This window comes from Zalophus californianus, chromosome 3 (assembly GCF_009762305.2).
Source record: "Zalophus californianus isolate mZalCal1 chromosome 3, mZalCal1.pri.v2, whole genome shotgun sequence".
Taxonomy (NCBI): domain Eukaryota; kingdom Metazoa; phylum Chordata; class Mammalia; order Carnivora; family Otariidae; genus Zalophus; species Zalophus californianus.
The window spans coordinates 73,079,648-73,099,194 of NC_045597.1; the positions used below are offsets into that span (position 1 = coordinate 73,079,648).

Below are 19,547 nucleotides of genomic sequence, written 5' to 3' on the forward strand. Positions count from 1 at the left end.
AATGTTCCAGAAGTAATACAGGCAGGGGAACTTCCAAACTAGAACCGAGGAAAGAAACCACTCGGAACTCTTAGGAGGGGCTGATAGGGTGCAGAGTGTTGAAGAGAAAAGCAGTTTGAGACGTGTTTACTTTGAAAAGACAGGTGAACAGAGATTTGATCGGCTAAAGCAAGTAGAATCTCGAGGACCGGACAGGAAAGAAAACCATAATAGGGAAGGCCCAATAGCGAGTTGGAGATGAATTCTACTGGTCACTGGCTGCTTTGAGCATGGTTTGATTCTTAGGAGTGTACAGACAGCAAGCACCTCTAAGAAACATCCATTTCCTTTGGGTTAGAAATGTAAAGGGTTTGCACCCAGGCTTGGAGCAATAGTATGAAGTCACCCTGGAGAACGTGTGACCTCCAGGGTGTCTTCGTTACTTCTCCAGCCACCTGCCCAAGAGAGTGGCAGTTCCTCCAAAATGATCAGAAAGTCACCTTTCTACCTCACACACTTCCCAGATTCTCCTAAAAATGTCCAAAGCTGTGACAGAGCTGAGCAAGCACCGCAGGTGGGGCCTTTGGCACCGGCTTGATGACACTCCAAGGATACAGGAGGGGCGTGCGGAGGAGATACGGAAGGTCTACCTAGCTTAGTATCGCTTCGATACAAGCACAAACCGCCTCCCAAGCAATTGTGCAGAGTAAATGGGGTTTCTGAAAAAGTCATTAAAATGCTGGAAAAAGTAACAAACTTTCCTCTGAAAATATTTAAGAAGACAGAAAACAATGCCGCTCTGAGACGGTTCTAGTAAAGACTGCCTAAATCGAGAAATCATCAGCAAACTATTGCTTAAACTGAATTTCTATGGCAGCAAAACCTTTCAGAATATTTTAAGATTGGAGCACTACGACAATGGGAACAACAAAGAGTTTAGAAAGAATAAATTTCCTTCTTAAATAGCCTGAGGCTGGAGCAGGAGAGAATCACTCTGACCCTCTGATTAATATTCCTTCCTAAATTGGATCTTGGTCACTAAGACTATTTCTCTAAAGCCCCGAAGGTGACAGCTTCCCTGTTACCACTAGATCCCTGACACCAAATATCTGTACCTGTAAGTGCATATCCAGATGGAGGGGACCTGCTGTCCTCATACTGGCGGGGGCGGGCACAGAATGACGTCTGAAGTGTAAAGTGGTTTTCATAGATCTAGGAAAGATCTGAAGGAAGGTAGAGGAGAGAAATGAATGGGGATGTTGATGCCTAGGGATAATAAAGTGACTACCTGTCACCCTCAGGCTGTTAGAATCAGCAGCTTCGCTTGATTTCTTGGTAATAATAAAATTCAGAAATGTCACTTATCTTGCAATGTCAATTATCTATGCAAAACTTAAGGAGTAATTGCGTTTTCTTTCTTATGACATCCACCCTTATGGTGCATAATGAATGAAGACGTGTTGCAGAAAAGCGTGTCCAAGATTCCCGGTATGCACAGGGCAGTGCATCGGGGGGGGGGGGTGCGCTGGCCACTCTGTTTATCACCCCCACTGAGCCCCGTCAGTCCACTGATGTGATTGGCTGAGCAGCTGCTCTCACCATTCCTTTCTCTCCAATATGTGTCTTTAAGGTAAGGGGGTCCATGTACCCAGACCAAGAACCGCCAAGCTTCACACGTGGCCATCCCGGTAGCTCCTCTCCCTGGCCAGAATCTTCTAACAGATTCTCAACGCATAGTTGTGTCCCTGACAACAATATAAGCATAGCGGACCTTCTGAACACGTTGCGGAACCAAGACTCGGTTCTTTTCTAAGGATAAACTTCCATTTAGAAGGTGAGGAGAAAGGAGTGGAATTAAGGAAAGAGTACAGTGAGGTAACAGCAGGGAAAACATTTCCTTGGTTGGCACTGCCAGAGTTCAGAGCTACAAGCCCAACCCCAGATGAAAGAGGAACCCTGACTTTGACCACGGCCTCAACATGGTGAAGAAATGGGAGGCTGTCACTTTATGGACGTCTGCAATTACTTGTCACTGTCGGGCTGGTTCAGTGAGACTGACAAGTACAGCTGTAGAGCTCTCTGGTTTACACCCAGAAAAGTGAAGTAACCCATGGGGAGAGTCCCATTTTGTACTGAAAATCACTAGAAGTTATTTATGGAGAATCAGTCTGGACACCCAAATCTATCTCTTTACTGAGGTAACGTCCAGTGTATTTAGGTCTTGTACGTATGAAGCTAATCCTATCCTAATGAAAATTTCTAAATTTCTAAAGAAAATTTCTTGGATGCGCTTTCCAGCACAGCATCCTCATGCCCATCCAGCCCAGAAAAGCCTCCTGAAAGCTGTGAGCCACAGCAAGACCCAGCCAAGGGAATCACACACACTAAGGCAGCACAAGTCCCCACATATAAACACAGTGGGGCTGCCTGCTGGTTGTTTAAGTGTGATTTTGTGCCAAAAAGTCCTCTTGATTTTCAAATGAAAAATTTAGACCATAAGAGATGGAAAAGAACCGGAGAACATGAGCATCACTTTAGAAAGAGCCTCTCCCTTTTTTTTTTTATTATGGCAAAATACACATAACATAAATATTACCACTTAATCATTAACGTGTACAATTCAGCGACACCAAGGATCTTCACAGTGTTGTGCACTTTTTCATCACCTCAAAGAGAAACCTCATATCCATTAAAACTTTTGACTGTGAACGAACCTCCTCTTTTGATTCTTTCTGTGACATCTCGCAACACATGGAACTGTCGTTTGAGCATGGCCAAGATCAGCAGCCTGTTTTGTCTGCTGAGCAGCCAGGGCTTGAGGGACCAGAAGCAGAGAAAAAGAACGGGGAATGAAGAAAAACAAAGAGAAGAGAAATAGAGACATGGGGGTGTGAGGGTAGACCCTCCCAGTGATCACCCCAGAGATCTCAGAGATCTCAGGGCTGCACCCTGTCCAAAGTCACTAACCCTAAAACTAACAGCCACTGTCTGGGTGCTGAGAGTGGGAGGCGTCTCCATCCCCAATCTACAATTTTCTGCTTACACCGAAGACTGCCTGGCAGAAGAAGGAAAAGCCATACTCTACCTTAGATAATTCTGTACCTCCATCGCTTAGCAGAACAATTAAATCAGGTTTTTCTATTCCATGTGTCCAAGTACAAACTTGGAACAGTTTAACCAGGACCTACAGTGACAGATGGCAGTGCAGCTGGGTATTCCCGATCCAGTTAAGGATAATGCTCACACAAATGTCTTCACAGATGACCTAGCCGGTGGACTCGGCCATGGCTTGCATGACTGAATTGATGCTGATAAAGTCAAACTAAGAAAGTTCATTCCTCCTCCATCCCATATTCAAGTGCTTCATTGTTGCATTATCTCCTGCTAGTAAGGAGCCTTAAACAATTAGATTGTATGTTAGTTTAAGGAATTATCTCATTCAACTCAGTCATAATTAAACCAGCCAGCACTGAAAAATAAAACACAGCAAACATATATCATGTACCCCAACACACACACACACACACACACACACACACACACACACACACACACACACTCTCACTCTCTCTCTCTCTCTCTCTCTCTCTGATAGGTGGCCAGTCTTCTGATGGGATGGATTTTGTTTTTGCTTTAATCCAAAATTAAAAATTGTTGTGGACTATAAATCTACTTTCCTTCAAAAATATTTCATCATTGTATGGTCAATATTATATATATATATCTTTTAAACTTTTATTCAGTGACTCTTTGCTGATGGTCAAGAGGCCCATACTTTCATTTTTAAAACTATCCTTTTAAAAAATTAAATAATACATGAATACAGTTTCATCGTAAAAGATCACATAGTACAGAAAAAGCATAATCTATAAAAAATTTCCTTCTGGGGAATTAACACATGCCAACTGTTTGATTTATATTTTGTCAACAATTTTATCGTTTTTTTTACCTAGATACGTGCATATATACAAATTGGGGCACACATGGGGGGCAAATAAATAAATGGGATTCAGTCATTCATTCATTCAACAGCTATTCACTGAAAGCCAACTCTGTGCCAGGAATATAGGAGGTGGTTGGAACCAGACAGGACCTTGAATTTACATTCTAATGGAAAAGTCCACTTAATAAATTTAACAAACAGAACTATAAGCATATTGCCTACCATCAGATAGTAATAACTGCTATGATGAACAAAACAAGGTAATAGATTATAGTGAGTTGACCAGGAGAGGGGTTACATGGGAAAGCCAGCATCTCTAAGTTAAGTATGAGTTGAGATCATGCTATATGTTTGTTTTAGGACTTGCTTTGATCACAGTGTATCTTGGAGGTCTTTCTATGTCAGTACATAATGTTCTGCCTCATTCTTTTTAGCATCCATGTACTATCATATGGTATGCATTCCCATGATTTATTCTTCTGCTGATGGAAAAACAAGTCCTTGACTTTAACCTCTAATCAATGCAGCACTAATACTATGCTGGTCGTAGAAACACCTCTTCGTTATACACAGAAAGGCCACTTTGGATAAATGGCTATATTCTGCAGGATAAATGCATCCAACCTCATGGAGGGACTACGGCAAATCTGAACACAGAGAAGAATGTAGTGTAGCATGAGTGAGTACATGCGTGTGTGCACGCACATGTGTGTGTTTATAATTTATAGCTATTAACTATGAAACCTTAGCTATCAGCTATGTATAACTAGACTTAGCACCGCTTGACACATTTTTTAAGTGCCTGAATCATCTTGAAATACTTCATTAGAACAACGGCAAAGTTCATAGTGAAAGGGCACAAGAGTGCTTTTCAGTTTTAAATGTTTAGAAATACATGTGTGTTTGGCACAGTTTCAAGGTGCTCACTTCAACTATAACCCCTTCATGTCAACCAGTTTACAATTTCTTGACAGCTTTTGGAAACCATTCTGTTCTCATAACTCAGTTTTGTAAGTTAGGCTAGTGAAGCAATAGACATTGTCCCAAATGAAAGGACCTTTGTTTATGTCTCTTCCCTTATTCGGTGGTTTCATGAAGAGGAATATTGTACAGCATTTTCCACCACTGCTCTCAATCTTATTCTTTTTTTTTTTTTTTTTAGAGGGGCAGGGGCAGGAAGGGCAGAGGGGGAGAGAGAGAGAATCCCAAGCAGGCTCCACACCCAGCGTGGAGCCCGACGCCAGCTCGATTTCACAACCCCAAGATCATAACCTGAGCCGAAATCAAGAGTCAGAGGCTTAACCGCCTGAGCCACCCAGGCGCCCATCAGTCTTAATCATTCCTAAGAGCTCTTCTCTCTTTTTCGTGGCTAAAGAACCAATAGTCTCACCAGGGATCACATTGGCCATCAGATCTCCTTTAGACCATGTGTTTTAAGCATCTCATAATTCTCTTCCAACATAGCACATTATTATAAGGCTGCTTTTCACTGTGTCTCAAATTATTCCACCGTTCGCCAACTTTTTTTTCTTACATCTGCAAGTGCTTTGCCACGTGGCTTGACCTTAGTGTAAAATTCTCAACAGAGAAAGCAGCAGTCCAGTGGCAATCCTCTGAAAACACTGGAATCATTTGCAATTTTAGTGCCACTGAATGAGTCCACCATTGCTCACTCCCCAAATTTGTCAGTCTTTGCAGCTTACTAAACTTGGATTTCTCTTCCCTGTAGTTGTCCAAACCTCTGAAGTTTGACTGGGTAAACACAATCTCCTCTGTGTTCCTTGTGGGACGTTAATCAGACATCCAGTGTCTAGTTTTCTTGGGTTGCATTAGCCATCTTGAATGTATATTTGGCTCTTCTGGTCCCTCGTTCGGATATAGTTCTTAGCTAATCAATTCCTTTAAGAGGTATCAATGTACAGGTACAGTTTACCATGTACCTACAACTGTATACATCATATCCTCATAGCTTGTTTATCGAAATTATATCATGTGCCAACCTCAAAGAATTTATCATTTCGTTGGACAGCCAACACTGTCATAACAAAATTTACTTTTAATTTGTTAAACCTAGTATCTATTAACTACCTATTCCATGAGCCAGACATTTTGTCACATTCTAGAGAAAATGAAAATGAGCAAAACTTAGTCCTTACCTTTGGAAAAATTACACATAATAGGTACAAGTCAGTTCATAAGTAATGCAGTGTGAATGGTATAAAATTCTATGAAATACAAATTGGCACCTCTGATTGGAGTGATCAGGGAGGGCTTCATGGAGGAGGTGTCATCTAATTGGACTCTGATGGTTGAAGAAGAGAGTTTTGATGATGACGATTAATTTGGCCAAATTGCATGGACATGTTCTCTAAGTCAGAAGTACAGATGCTCGGCTAAGCCACAAAACAGGAGTCACTGGTCAGACTAGCAGGCCAATTTAGGAAACAACAAGTCAGATTTTTGTGGAAGGAACAGGAGGAAAACACATGGTATGCATTAATTTACTCAAACAGGTTAAAATCTACAGATTTATTTACTCACTGGTGAATTGGATTAAAGTTCTATTTCATGCCCTTCTCTGGACAATGCGGTGCTTATGTATAAAATGCCAAGATTGTCCTTCACCTTATGGTATCATGGGAGGAAATAAAATTGTGAAAATCCCTTGAAAATACTAAAAACTAAAGGGGGTGTTCATATGTTTAAAATGTAGACTGCATCCCATGGATAAACATATAGACCAGCATCATCACAAACTCTGATCTAAAACCCCCATCAGCAGGAACACGATAGATGCTTCAAGTTCTTACACTGGTGGCATCACCAGATTTCCTTGAAGTACAAGTTCCTACAAAAACAAATCTGTGTAAAATTTTACTTGAGACTTTGAGGTTAATGGTTTTAACAGACCCATGAAACTACCTGATTTTGCATTTCTAAACTCTAGGACTTAAAGCTCTTTGAATCTTAAGATCATAAAATTAACAGACATAGAACTTTACAGACCGGGCAGAGCTGGGTATGTAGGGCGTCAGCATTAACTACTACCTTACTCAGGTTCATCTGCAAATGCTACAGAGCTCTCTCCTTTCCTCACCCCCTAAATTCCATTTTCCATGGTCTTGGTTTATTTGGCCATTTCCTCATTTGCCAAGTGTCTGCTGTCTGTTGGCATAGTGCTAAACACTGGGGCTCAGTAATGAATAAGGCAGTGGAGCAGGCAAGTAAGAAAGTCAGCAAATTTCTACAAAATGTTAAGTGTCGGAGGAGAGGCATGCACGAGGTGATGCAAGAGTAACAGAGAAGTGGCACAAGAGCATCAGCAGCTTTCCAGAGCATCCAGATTTGCCTTGAGCTAAATATTAGTAAGTGAATGCTAATCAAGTGCCAGGTCAAGAGAGTAATGGGGAAAGTCATGGAGGCTTATCATGAACTGCCAATATATAAGGATGGCTCATACTAAGGATACACTAAGGGATGTAGCAGGGACAGAAACTGGAAAAAAAAAGGGGGGGCCAATCATGGAGGTCTTTGCTTCATTAAATATAATAGTGTCATCCCATGTACATCCTCTTAAGTCAAAGTTGTATCTACTCTATCCAGCGCACATGCTTCTATTGGCCCTCGCAGCAAATTTACATAAGTTGATTTGGTTGCCAACATTTAGAAATCATAAGCTTTAACATGAAAGAGCCAGATTTTTCTCTTGCTGGAACTAGAGAGTATTATGCTAAGTGAAATAAGTCAATCAGAGAAATACAATTATCATATAATCTCACACACATGTGGAATTCAAGAAACAAAACAGAGGATCATAGGGGAAGAGAGGGAAAAAATAAAACAAGATGAAATCAGAGAGGGAGACAAACCATAAGAGACTCTTAATCATAGGAAACTGAGGGTTGCTGGAGGGGAGGAAGGGGGGGATGGGGTAACTGGGGGATGGGCATTAAGGAGGGTGCGTGATGGAATGAAAACTGGGTGTTATATGCAACTGATGAATCACTGACCTCTACCTCTGAGACTAATAATATGTTATATGTTAATTAAGTGAATTTAAATTTAAAAAACACCTCAGAAGATGGGCCCCTGGGTGGCTCAGTCGGTTAAGCATCTGACTCTCGATCTCAGCTCAGGTCTCAATCTCAGGGTCATGAGTTCAAGCAGTGTGTTGGGCTCCACGCTGGGCATGGAGCCCAAATTAAAAAAAAAAACAAAAAACAAAACAAAAAAACCCTCAGAAGACAACACTGGACTCAAATTCCCAGTTTCCAGTTGGTTGGAGCTAAGTTAATGCTTCCACCTTTAGATGGGAGACAGGCTTTCTGCACTCCACAGACACAGTCCCCCTCCCATGATCTCATCCCCAACTCGTTTATGTTACGTGCCTGGCCCCTGAAGACATCCACACTTGCAAATCCTGCTCTGTGCCCTGTTGGTCCAATCTGATACAACTTCTTTCAGTAAAGGGAAATAAATGTTTTGACAGGAATTATGTTTTTAGTGGTTGAAAATTACTTAGGGGATCCCTCTAGAAGCAAGCAGACCTACAATTAAATGATCTCATCTCAACAACACAAAGTAGAGCATCATGTTTCTTTTTTTAAAAAAAAAAAATTATTGTTATGTTAATCACCATACATCACATCATTAGTTTTTAATGTAGTGTTCCATAATTCATTGTTTGTGCATAATACCTGGCTGCTCCACGCAGAACGTGCCCTCTTTAATACCCATCACCAGGCTAACCCATCCCCCCAGAACATCATGTTTCTAAGTGAGTTCTACGTTACTTCTAATGATTAACACCCAAAGGGAAACAGAAAATTCATTCAGGGTGACTCTTCAAAGAACCCAATACCATTTCACATAACAAAATTACAACAGATCTAGGAATAAATATAACTGAAAATATATTTAAAGAGAAAATCATAAAACTATCAAATGACATAAAATAATGCCAAAATAACTCAAAGGTATTTGATATTCTTGGATGGGAATATTTATTTTTTAAAAGATTTTATTTATTTGAGAGAGTGTGAGCAAGTGGAGGGAGGGGCAGAGGGAGAAGGAGAGAGAGAATCTCAAGCAGACTCTGCACTTAGTGCAGAACCCAGCACGGGGCTCGATCTCACAACCCGGAGATTGTGACCTGAGCCAAAATTAAGAATCAGGCTGCTTAACCAACTGAGCCACCCGGGTGCTCCAGGGAATAATTATTAATGGAGCCATTTTTGAGGTCAAAAATACTGGCAATTTCATTTGTTTCAACCTAAAAATAAATATGACAATTTCCCCCAAATTAGTACATAAATTCAATGACATTCCCATCCCCATCCCAAAACAGTGCTTCTCACAGAATTTGACAAGCTAAACCTGAAATCCATATTAACGTATAAAGGGCCAAGACAGTTTTGAAGAAGGGGTCATACCATAGCAAATATCAAAATGCATTATCAAGCAATCATAACTTGTGTGGGATAAATAGGTTATTGTGAACAAATAGGGAACCTAAAAACAGAACCACAAATATATGGGAACTTAGTATCTGACAGAACTGACAGCATAACTCAGTGGGAGAACAGATTATTCAGCAAATGATGCTGGAATAACTGGTTTTTATAGGGTAAAAATTAGATTTTTAACTCACACCACACATACCCCTCCCTAAAAGAACATCCAGATGGATTAAAGAAATGAAAATGAAAAATGGCAAATCTCTAAATAAATCTTTTTAAAAGTTTTTTTTTTAATTTTTAGAAGAAAGTATATAATCAGAGTAGGAAACCATCTTTTTAAAACAAGCAACGGGGGTGTCTGGTTGGGTCAGTCAGTTGAGCAGCTGATACGATTTCGGCTCAGGTCACGAGCTCAGGGTCCTAGGATCGCGCCCCACGTTGCGCTTTGCATTCGGCTGGATTCTGCTGGAGGATTGATTCTCTCTCTGCCTCTGCCCCTTCCCCTGCTCTCTCTCATTCTCTCTCTCTCAAATAAATCTTTAAAAAAAAAAAAGCAACAAAAAGCACAAAGGATAATGGAAAACATTAATAAATTTGACTAAGTTAGAATTTTAAAAGGTTTTGTATTGAAAATTCACCATAAGCAAAGTTTAAAAGACTGTTTATAGAATGGGGGAGTACTTGCTGCATATTTAACCAACAAAGTATCAGTATCCAAAGCATCTAGAGAACCCAGAATCATTGAGGAAAAGACAAACAGGTTAATAGAAAAATGGGCGGGAAACATGAAGAGGTAATTCACAGGAAAAGAAACCCACATGGCCAGCACAATTGGAAAAAGATGTTCCACCTAACTAGTAATCAGAGAAACATAGGTTAAGCCCACAGAGAGATGCCATCTTACGCCCATTATGTTACCATCAGTTACACCCTTTAGTAGCACCAGGTATTGGGAAGTATATGGGGGAAGGAGAGCTCTTACTCAGTGCTGGTGAAAGTATAAATCAGTATATTTTGGAAGACCATTTTGTAATCCTATTCATAGAGTTGAAATCGGTGTACTGTATAACCCAGCACAAGGAGATGTTTGCATAACCGCGTATACATAAGTGTGTCAGATGTGTATTGCAGCCTTCTTTGTAACAGTAAGAGAGTGAAAACTATCTTATAGTAGAGAAGTAGATTTTTTATGAGTTTTTTTTAACATGAGTTAAGAATGAACTCCGTCTACATGTATCAGCAAGAATAAATATTAAAACATCATTGAATAGGAAAAGTTGAAAAAACGTATATACTGTATGGCACCATTTTATTTAGAATTTTTAAAGCCACAAAACAGTATTACATAGTCTATAGAGGTACATATCAGTGTGGAAAAAGCACAAAAACATGCATGAGAATGAGACACACCAACTTCAGGATAGTGATACCTCTGGGGAGAGAGGGAAGGGGATGATCTACACAGTTTATTCATATAAAAGAGAGAGGGGGGAATAGAGCAAGTATGGCCAAATGTTGACATCTGATTGTCTTCATGGTGGGTACATGGGTCCTATTTTTCCTGCACTTTTAAATGTTTGAAATGAATCACAATGAAAAAGTTAAACTAAGAAGAGAGCCCTTTGTAGAAGATGAGCTCCTCAGTAGAACAGCACCTGTATCATAGGGGGTCAGGTCATGTGAAGCGAGTAGCAACAAGCTAAGGCATTAAAAAGAAACCAGAGCACGCAACTATGAATAAGTATGGGCAGATCTGAGGCCTTGGGGGGGGGGGCGGATAATAAGGGTAGTAACTGGCCTATGCCTGAGAGAAGGGAAATTGTGAGAGCAGACAATGAGCAAGTGCCCGATGAGGATTCTGAGTGTCCTCCTGGTGGTGACGCATCAACCTCTGAGCACTGGGCAGAGTACAGTGTGAGGGCAAGTCAGGAAGAAGAGTGTTGCTGCTTGGCTTGGGACACCCTCTCACCCCATCTCCTCCTCCATGTGACAGAAAGAGGAAACTGAGTCAGGTGACGTTAGCTCACAGCATCCTTGGCATGATCTGCTCACCTTCACAACTACAGCCCCATCTCCTTGGGTGAAATCCAAGGCCTTCGGCTTCACTTGTTCATTGTGTCAGCCTTAAACCAGGATTTGAGTGATAGAAAGTTGGTTGAGGGTCAGGTCTACTGCAATGAAGATGATGGTGAGTAGCAGGATAGCCGCTACTATGAACGTTCATTGCCCTTGACCACCCAATCTCTAGCCATACGTTTACTTTCTCCATTTGACACATATACCATATCTTGCACTTTCCAGAGCTTTCATTGAAATGATCTCAGTTGATCCTCAGAGCAGTCCCATAAAATAGGCAAAGCGGGTACTATTCTCATTTTACAGATGGGGAAACAGTCCCAAAGACATTAAATGATTTCACCAAGGCTACAGGGGAGAGTCTCATGTTTCATCCCATTACCTGGACCTAGACTATCAGAATCACCTTGCACTCATCTCTGTCCATTCCTGCATCCAGTAAGGCAGCAATTCCTATAGGTTGTTTCTACAAAGTGTCCATATGGCGCCTTTCTTCCTCTCTGCTTCCTTTCCCACCATCCAGATTTGGATCCTCAGCATTCCTTGCCTGAATTACAGCGGGTGAGCTGGACTTCCAGATGCCACTTTTCCCTCGTTCCAGTCTACCCTGCATTCTCATTCTAGACTAAACTTCCTTAAACATTGCTTTCATTATGTCATTTCCCTGCTCAAAAATTTTTGTGAGCCCCTCTTTCCTTCTATACTGAATGGAAACTCCTTGGCCAGGATTTCAAACCTCTCCTTAATCTGAACTCACCTTTTCTAGTCAACCACTCAAAACGAGTGCTTTGAAAATAAAAATGGCTAACAAATCCATCCATCAAATCAGCAAAGGTTTGTGTTTTGTATTTTTTAGATGATCCTGCTCACTACTGACAAGAGAGTCATAAAACAGACTCTTAGCCTTGCTGGTAGACATGTTCGTGGGTATAATCTTTTTGGAAGGCAATGTGTTTATAAGAATCAAGAGCTTTTGACCTAATAAATCTGCTTCTGGAAATCTATCCTAAGGAAGTAATCTGAAATACAGAAAAGCCCTTATGTCTAAAGATGTTCATTATACTTTTATAGTTATGAGCAATTAGATATAATCCTCCGGTGGCTTTCTTCAGTGCTTAGAATAAAACCCTAAATCCTTACCATGGCCTGTGGTCATACATGACTGAACCCAGTCAACTTTCCTTTCTCCTGCTTGCTAACTAAAGTCTATAGGGGTCTTTTCACTGTCCCTTAAACAAGCTCATTCCTGCCCCAGGGACTTTATAGTTGCTATTTCCTATGTCTCAGATCTTCAAACAGTTCATTCTTCCCCATCTTTCAGGTCTCTGCTCAGATGTCATCTCTTCAAAAAGCCTTCTCTAAGCACCCGCCGTGACCCATGGTCCCCTTAATCTGGTTTAGTTTCTTCACAGACTTTGGTCCTTGAAATTACTTACTTGTACTTCTCCAAAACTAGAATTTAAGCCCTTTGTAGGCAAGGATTCATTTGTCTTGTTTATTATCATATCACCACATCTCAAATAGTGGCTAGTACATGCATGGTAGGAGCTCAAAAATTTCATATGAATGAACAGATTGTGTTAAAAATCCACTTTAAGAAGAATAAAGGAAAAATATCTAGGAGCAAAAACTGTAGGTTTCTTTTACATTTTCTTCATGCTTTCCAATGTTTCTCAAATTTTCTCTATTGAGGGTCTTTTATAATCAGGGGGAATACAAACTATTTAAACAAAATATAGCCTGCAGTCTGGCCAGGCCCATTTTATCACTATTCCAGAACAAGCATTCGATGCACATTCATGTCAGTGGCACGGCTGTCTTTTTGCCTGCCCTTCTTCCTGCACCTCTGATAATCCTTGAAACCTCAGCTCAAGGCCCACCTCCTCCATGAGGCCTTCCTGAGGTTATTCCTACACTTGTGGATCTCCCTCCCACACCAGGCTTTGCATTTAATTGGGTATGCCGTGCTACATTTATTCACTCATTCATGAAACACTCTCTGCTGGCATGTGTGTGTGAAACAGAGAGAGAGAGAGAGAGAGAATATGTATATATGTGTGTTTGGTAGGAGTTCATTTTCCCTCAGCAGATACCATGTCTTAGCATTCCCCCTCCCTCAAAGTCTTTAACATAGACTAATAGCAGAGTAAGTACTCAATAAATACTTGCTGGTAGTCCTTGGTCTACTGGGTCTTCAAGCTGGGGCTCTGAAAATTCACGGTGCTCCTTCCATTACGGGATGCTCGCTAGTAACACTTGAGCTCCGACTGACAGAGCATTTACTGTGTGTCCTGCGCTGGCCACTCATGCTCCCGTGTACCTGGTAGGAACTGCTTGCATTTTCAGCTTAAGGTTGAAGAAACTGAAACACAGAAAGCTTAAGTAGCTTGCCTAGAGTGACAAAGCTGGAAGGGCTAAGACCTGGACTAAAACACAGCCCCAGCTCTTCACCTCTCCGACTGTGAAGCAGGACTCCCTTTGGCCCCGAGGCCACAGATGTGTTTCAGTCCAGCTGTGTGCTCTTGGTCAAGTTACTTAACCTCACCGGATCTGTTTCCACGTCTGTAAAACGGAGACCGTGAGACCTTGCGGGGCGATCGTCAACGTCGAAATGCGAAGTGTGTCGTGTGGTGCCGGCACACAGCAGGCGGCGAGTCAACGGTAAGTGTTCTTAGGAGGCACCCTGCCTCCTTGACATTTGCTGCTGAAAGCCGGGTATGGCAGCCCCATCTCATTGCCCTCCACGCAGTGAATGGCCTGGGTCCGATCCGCATCTCCAGAGCTGGGCTCCAAGCTCTGCTGCGCAGACCGAGAGAAAACAAATGAGCAGCCCAGCCCAAGGTTACCTAGAGCTCGGATTTCCTCGTCTGAACGCATAATTATAGGAAGAGGGTTGGATTACAGAAGCAGCTGTTTCTATGTGTCACCCAGGCCCACTAATGTAAACATCTCTCACCCCGCAGGAATTATTTTAGGACCAGGAAGCAGCACGCTGTTTATTGAAAGAGTCACAGAAGAGGATGAAGGTGTCTATCACTGCAAAGCCACCAACCAGAAGGGGTCCGTGGAAAGTTCGGCGTACCTCACTGTTCAAGGTAAACAGCTGCGCCAGAAAGCAACAAGAAACAGATCAGACGTCTATTTCCCTGTTTAACTTTCCACCACCCGGTCTCCCGCTGCCTCCGGCCCGTTCCTTTCTCCGACCTCCTCGCCCCTCCCCCTGGGGCTCTGGGAAGCGACCCTCTGGGTGCGGGGGCTGGGGGGTGCCCTGGCGAGGCCCAAGGGGAAGACACTGGCGGGCCACCCACCCCCCTGCCCCAGAGCCACCATCTGAACCCCGTCTCTGCAGGGAAGTAGTTCCCGGAAGAGGGGTATGCCGCTGACCCGCAGAGACTGACCGCAGTGGCCCTGCTTGCGACAGAGAAATCCAAGAAGGCGGAGGGGTGTAGAGAGAGGGGAACACCCACACGGTGGAAACTCGTTCGTTCTTTTTCCTTTTCCAATTCCCACGAGTTAGACATATGCCGCTCTCCTGAATGTTTTCACAAGCTAGGCTTTGGGGTTTTTTTGTTTTTTGTTTTTTGTTTTCGTTTTAACACGGAGCAGACTGCAAATTATTATCTGGGAGAAGCCACACATAAAAAACAGACCACATTTGAGAAAACTATTCCAAGTGCTTCCTCTTTATAGACCTCAGACAGTTTGTTGAGCCGCAAAATCCAAAGCGGTCTAATCCGAGCCAGGACTGTGGCCATGTGGCTCCCATTTGGGAAGTAGTTCAGACCTCAATTTCAGTCCGCTGATGCCAAGAATCATCCAAAACATAGCATTTACAGTATCATAAAATATCACATTGGCACCTCTTGAGATGTAAATATCTATGGCACATTGAGGTCTTACATGAAAAGACACAATTTGTTCGGTAGCCTGTTTCCAGGGGCTCCCCAGGAGACAACAGAACGCGAAAGTATTGCGGGCGAGGCAACGGCTTGCTTATACATCAGTTCTTCCGCTCTGGAAACTTGCACTGCTCAAAGAGTCTGGGAATCCAGATTCCTTTAAAACAGAGCATCATCCCCATTCTTTGCCGAGGAGATGATTTTAGAGAGCCTCCTGAAAAATCTAGAAATTATGCTTCCACAAATGTATACTTTTGGAAAAAGTTGAGGGTAGCATTCCCCCAATACGTATAGTGATGGTCCTGTTTCTCTCCCAAATAGTCATCTCCAAGGATTCTTTCAACTGGTCTGCTTACCCCCGGACAAAACAATTAGCCATGGAGAAAACAATTATGTGCACATCTCTCTTTAACACCTCGTTCTTCAAAGGATGGTTCGTTTACCTTTTAACACAGACTCCAGATGTGGCCCTCAGGGAGTCACTCCATCAGGCCAGGGAGGGCTGCAGATCTGAGAAAGGGGCAAGGAGGTCCCGGATCCTCAGTCCAGAAGGCATTTTCCCCCATGTCCTGACAACAACCCCAAAAGATGCACAGAGCAGTTAGGAAGCCCCAGACAGGAATGAGATGACTGATCTAAACCCAACAGCCAGGTAATGGCAAACGTAAATGAGAGCTGGGCTCTTCAGACCCACTCCAGCTTCCCATACCTGCCTTCCTTGTGGTTCATCCCCACCATCCCCACTCTTCTCTACCAGGGAATATGCAGCCATGTCTGACCCAGTGGCTAGGCAGCTGATGGCTTGGGAGAAGCCCTTGCCTGAAGCAGGGCTATTTCTGCAAGTTTGCAGCTCTCCACAAAGACTTTATTTCCTGTCCCCTCACCTTTTCTGCCAGGCTGATCTGGGGTCCCCAGAAGCCACCTCGCTTCACGGCATCTGTTCAGTTTCTTCTGTCCGCAGTCATGACCACCGGCCTTCTATTTGCCATAAGTCTACCCCCTGGGAATCGTCTCTCCTGCTGTGATGTGTTTGCTGTCCATGGGCAGAGCAGTGGCACTGGGGAGACTCCCAGGCTGGAGTGGAGGCAACAGGCTGGCCATCAGAGAGCCTGACTCACCACTAACCCTCCTTTGCCCCTATGGCCAATATATAGCAGTGTCCTCCAGGATGAACAGCTGACTCAAATGCTCATTCTCTTCCCTGCCCTCCCACACCATGGTTCTTGGATCTTTAGTCTGTACTTATTTTATACTGCTTTTTATTATTATTTGGGGATTGATATCCCTCTCTCCCTGACTGAATTGTAAACGTTTTGAGACAGAACTGTGTCTGACCTATCTTTGTATTCCTTAGCTGTGCCCTGCAACTTAGCAGGAGACTGTTTATTTAGTACCTTTCCATGCAGACACTGCTAGACAACTGGTATACCTAATCCCATGAATTTAAGAATCCAGAGAAGTAACTAGTATTATCTTTAGTCTACAGATGGGAAAACGGACACTCCAGAAAGGTTAAATTATTTGCCCAAAGTTATACAACGAAGTCAGCAGGAAGGCTGGCTGCAGTCCATGTCCTGTAACCTGTGGAGGGTCTACCCTTCCTCCATTCGTCCCAATCCCTGACGTGCCATAGGAACTTGTCCTTGAGGCCTTAGCATAAAATTCAGCTCTTAGACTTTTTCAGTTATCCTGTTATTTGGTTTTCTCTCTACCTGGTTCTAATTTCCTACAGTGATTCCTTTTCCCACTAAATGCTTTTCTGAAATCAGACAGCATTAAGAATATGGCTGCCACTGATCCTTTCTACACATTTCCATCAGCCTATGTCATTTGCTTCTGAGGAAAGGGGAGACCATTCTCACTTGAGTTGCCATGTCGGCTGCCTCTACAGACGTCCTAACCCTGTCAACTCCTGACATCATCTCTCAGCCTCCCAAACAACCCGCCTACTTCTCTCTCCTTCCATCATCTTCCAATTCTAGAGTGATCTTTTTAAATGACTAATCTTACGACATGATACTTCCCTGCTTCGAATTTGCAGTGGTTCTGGATAGGCTCTCATCCTCATCCAGGCACACAAGGTCCACCCTGGGCTCCTTCTGCAGCCTTGTGGCTTACCCCTCCCTTCACCTCTGAGCTCCCCAGCTGTGCGACTGCTCCTCCCCATCCTCTGCCTGTACACAGCGCCTTCCTTTGGTCTCCACAGCCTTCCTTCCTCCCATCTCCTTCTCCCCCAGACAACCCTACTCATCCTGACAACTCACTTTGACTTGCTTCGGGTGTAGAGGAAAGGACCTCCTGCCTTACCATCACTTTCCCCTCTGTGCTCCCAGAGTACTTGACGTGAACCTTTAATGCAACGCTTACCACAGCTTACTCTTCACTCCTCTTTCCCTAAGCATTTGATGAATGTGTTTCATCCTGGATTGCTGGATTGATCTACTTAGAAAACCACCACTGAATGTCTGAAAAAAGACACACGTCAATAGATTGTTTAGGGCAAGAGAGATAAGCCAAATTCAATTAGTTATTAACTCAACAACTTAGTTATGCACCCAGGACTGTGCAGCACGTGGAAGTATAACCATGATCCCTCACCTCAGTGTGCTTTCAAAACCTGGTTGGAAGCAGATTAAGGTGCACAGGAAACAATTAGAACCAGACCAATAAGAATTTTGAGCTTCTAAGGGCGCCTGGGGGGCTCAGTCAGTTAAGCGTCCAACTCTTGGTTTCAGCTCAGGTCCTGATCTCATGGCTCATGGGATTGAGCCCTGTGTTGGGCTCCATGCTCAGCAGGAGTCTGCTTGGATATTCTCTCCCTCTGCCCCTTCCCCCCTCCTCTCTTTCTAATAAACAAACAAATCTTAAAAAAGACGAATTTTGAGCTCCTCCTAAGGATAAAGTAGAAACACTAGTTTGTATCAAGCAGACCACACAGTGCCGCTAATAAGAGCTCAAGGAGTTCAGAGAGACGAGAAAGGCCATGGGGAGTGAACCAAGGTCTAAAGGAAGCCTCAGAGGTTGTTGGGTTGGCAAGGCAAATGGGGCAGTGAGCTATGAGACAACTATGAGCCTTCTACGTTGATATCTCCCTTGGCAACAACAAAGTCGAGGTATTTTAAATATGTCCTCTTGTCTAGACCACTGGGTTTTCTGAGGACCTGGTACTTTTGATTCATGACCTCTTTTCCCTCGGGTGGCGTGAATCTCCAGTAGCACTTGGGGAAATGATAGAGCTTTGCAAGGTGGCTGTGGACACTTCATGCATATGGTTCTTTTTACTCATTATTGTCCTCAACTGCCATGCTTTTTGAGTTCTTGTGTCTGCTTTTTATAGTTGTTCTGCCTTCTTCCTGGCTCTCTTTTGTAATTTTTTTTCTCCCCCTGCTCTCGCAGTGACAGCTGAATCCGACCTCTCTGCTTAAAAACTGGGGTTGGCTGAGAAAACACATTCCCTGATCGGCAATCATCAAACCACCTGAAATACTGTACCCATTTATAGATAAATGGAGCCATATCTGAATAGGGTAGTGATAAAGTAGCACAAGGAAATGAGGATGTTTAGTCTAAAAACTAAGCAGTGATATTATTGTTTTCCTCAAATATTTGAGAAGCATCAGACTGAGGAGACGTTTCACTCCTTCTCTGACGCACCAGAAAATACAACCAGAACCAAGGAAGGGAGATGGTGGCGAAATTTCAGGGAGGCAGGTTTCAGCTCCAAATATAGTTTGGGATAAAGAGGTTTTTTTTTTTTTTTTTTAAAGTGGATATTATGTGGATCTTTTTAGTTAGATGCCCCATCTCAAATGGATGTACTTGAGGCTCACTGAATAAAAACTGGATCCATAGATGCTCTTCCGAACTGTTCAGCGCAGGACCTGGTTAGTAATTTTATCACTGAAATTAGATCCTTGCTCTCTCTCTGGTGGTTCTCACTCTGGTGGCCAGGAAACGTTCCCTAGCTTTCGACTTGATTTCCCAATATATGCATATAGACCCTTCACACTGACCTATCTTGTCAGGTTGAGTTTAGGAAATGAAACCAAGCAAATGAGTTGTGTCTGCGGCTATGTTTAACAGATATAAAGAGGTTCATGAATTAGCCAGGAAGGAAACTGTCTGCTCCTTTTATTTCCCTTGAAAAAGGATTCTTATGCTCATAGATAAAACAATGTGTTATTTTTGTAT

The 19,547-nt window shown here is 42.9% G+C and overlaps 1 protein-coding gene across 3 annotated transcripts in view; it reads left to right on the plus strand.

Annotated features, from left to right (window-relative positions):
- Nucleotides 1-19,547, plus strand: part of FLT1 (fms related receptor tyrosine kinase 1) — a 171,041-nt gene that overhangs the window by 105,523 nt on the left and 45,971 nt on the right. For all 3 annotated transcript variants that reach the window (XM_027590840.2, XM_027590841.2, XM_027590842.2), the window contains exon 15: nt 14,421-14,552. In XM_027590840.2, the coding sequence (XP_027446641.1) occupies nt 14,421-14,552 (132 nt within the window). The remainder of the gene's footprint in view (nt 1-14,420; nt 14,553-19,547) is intronic.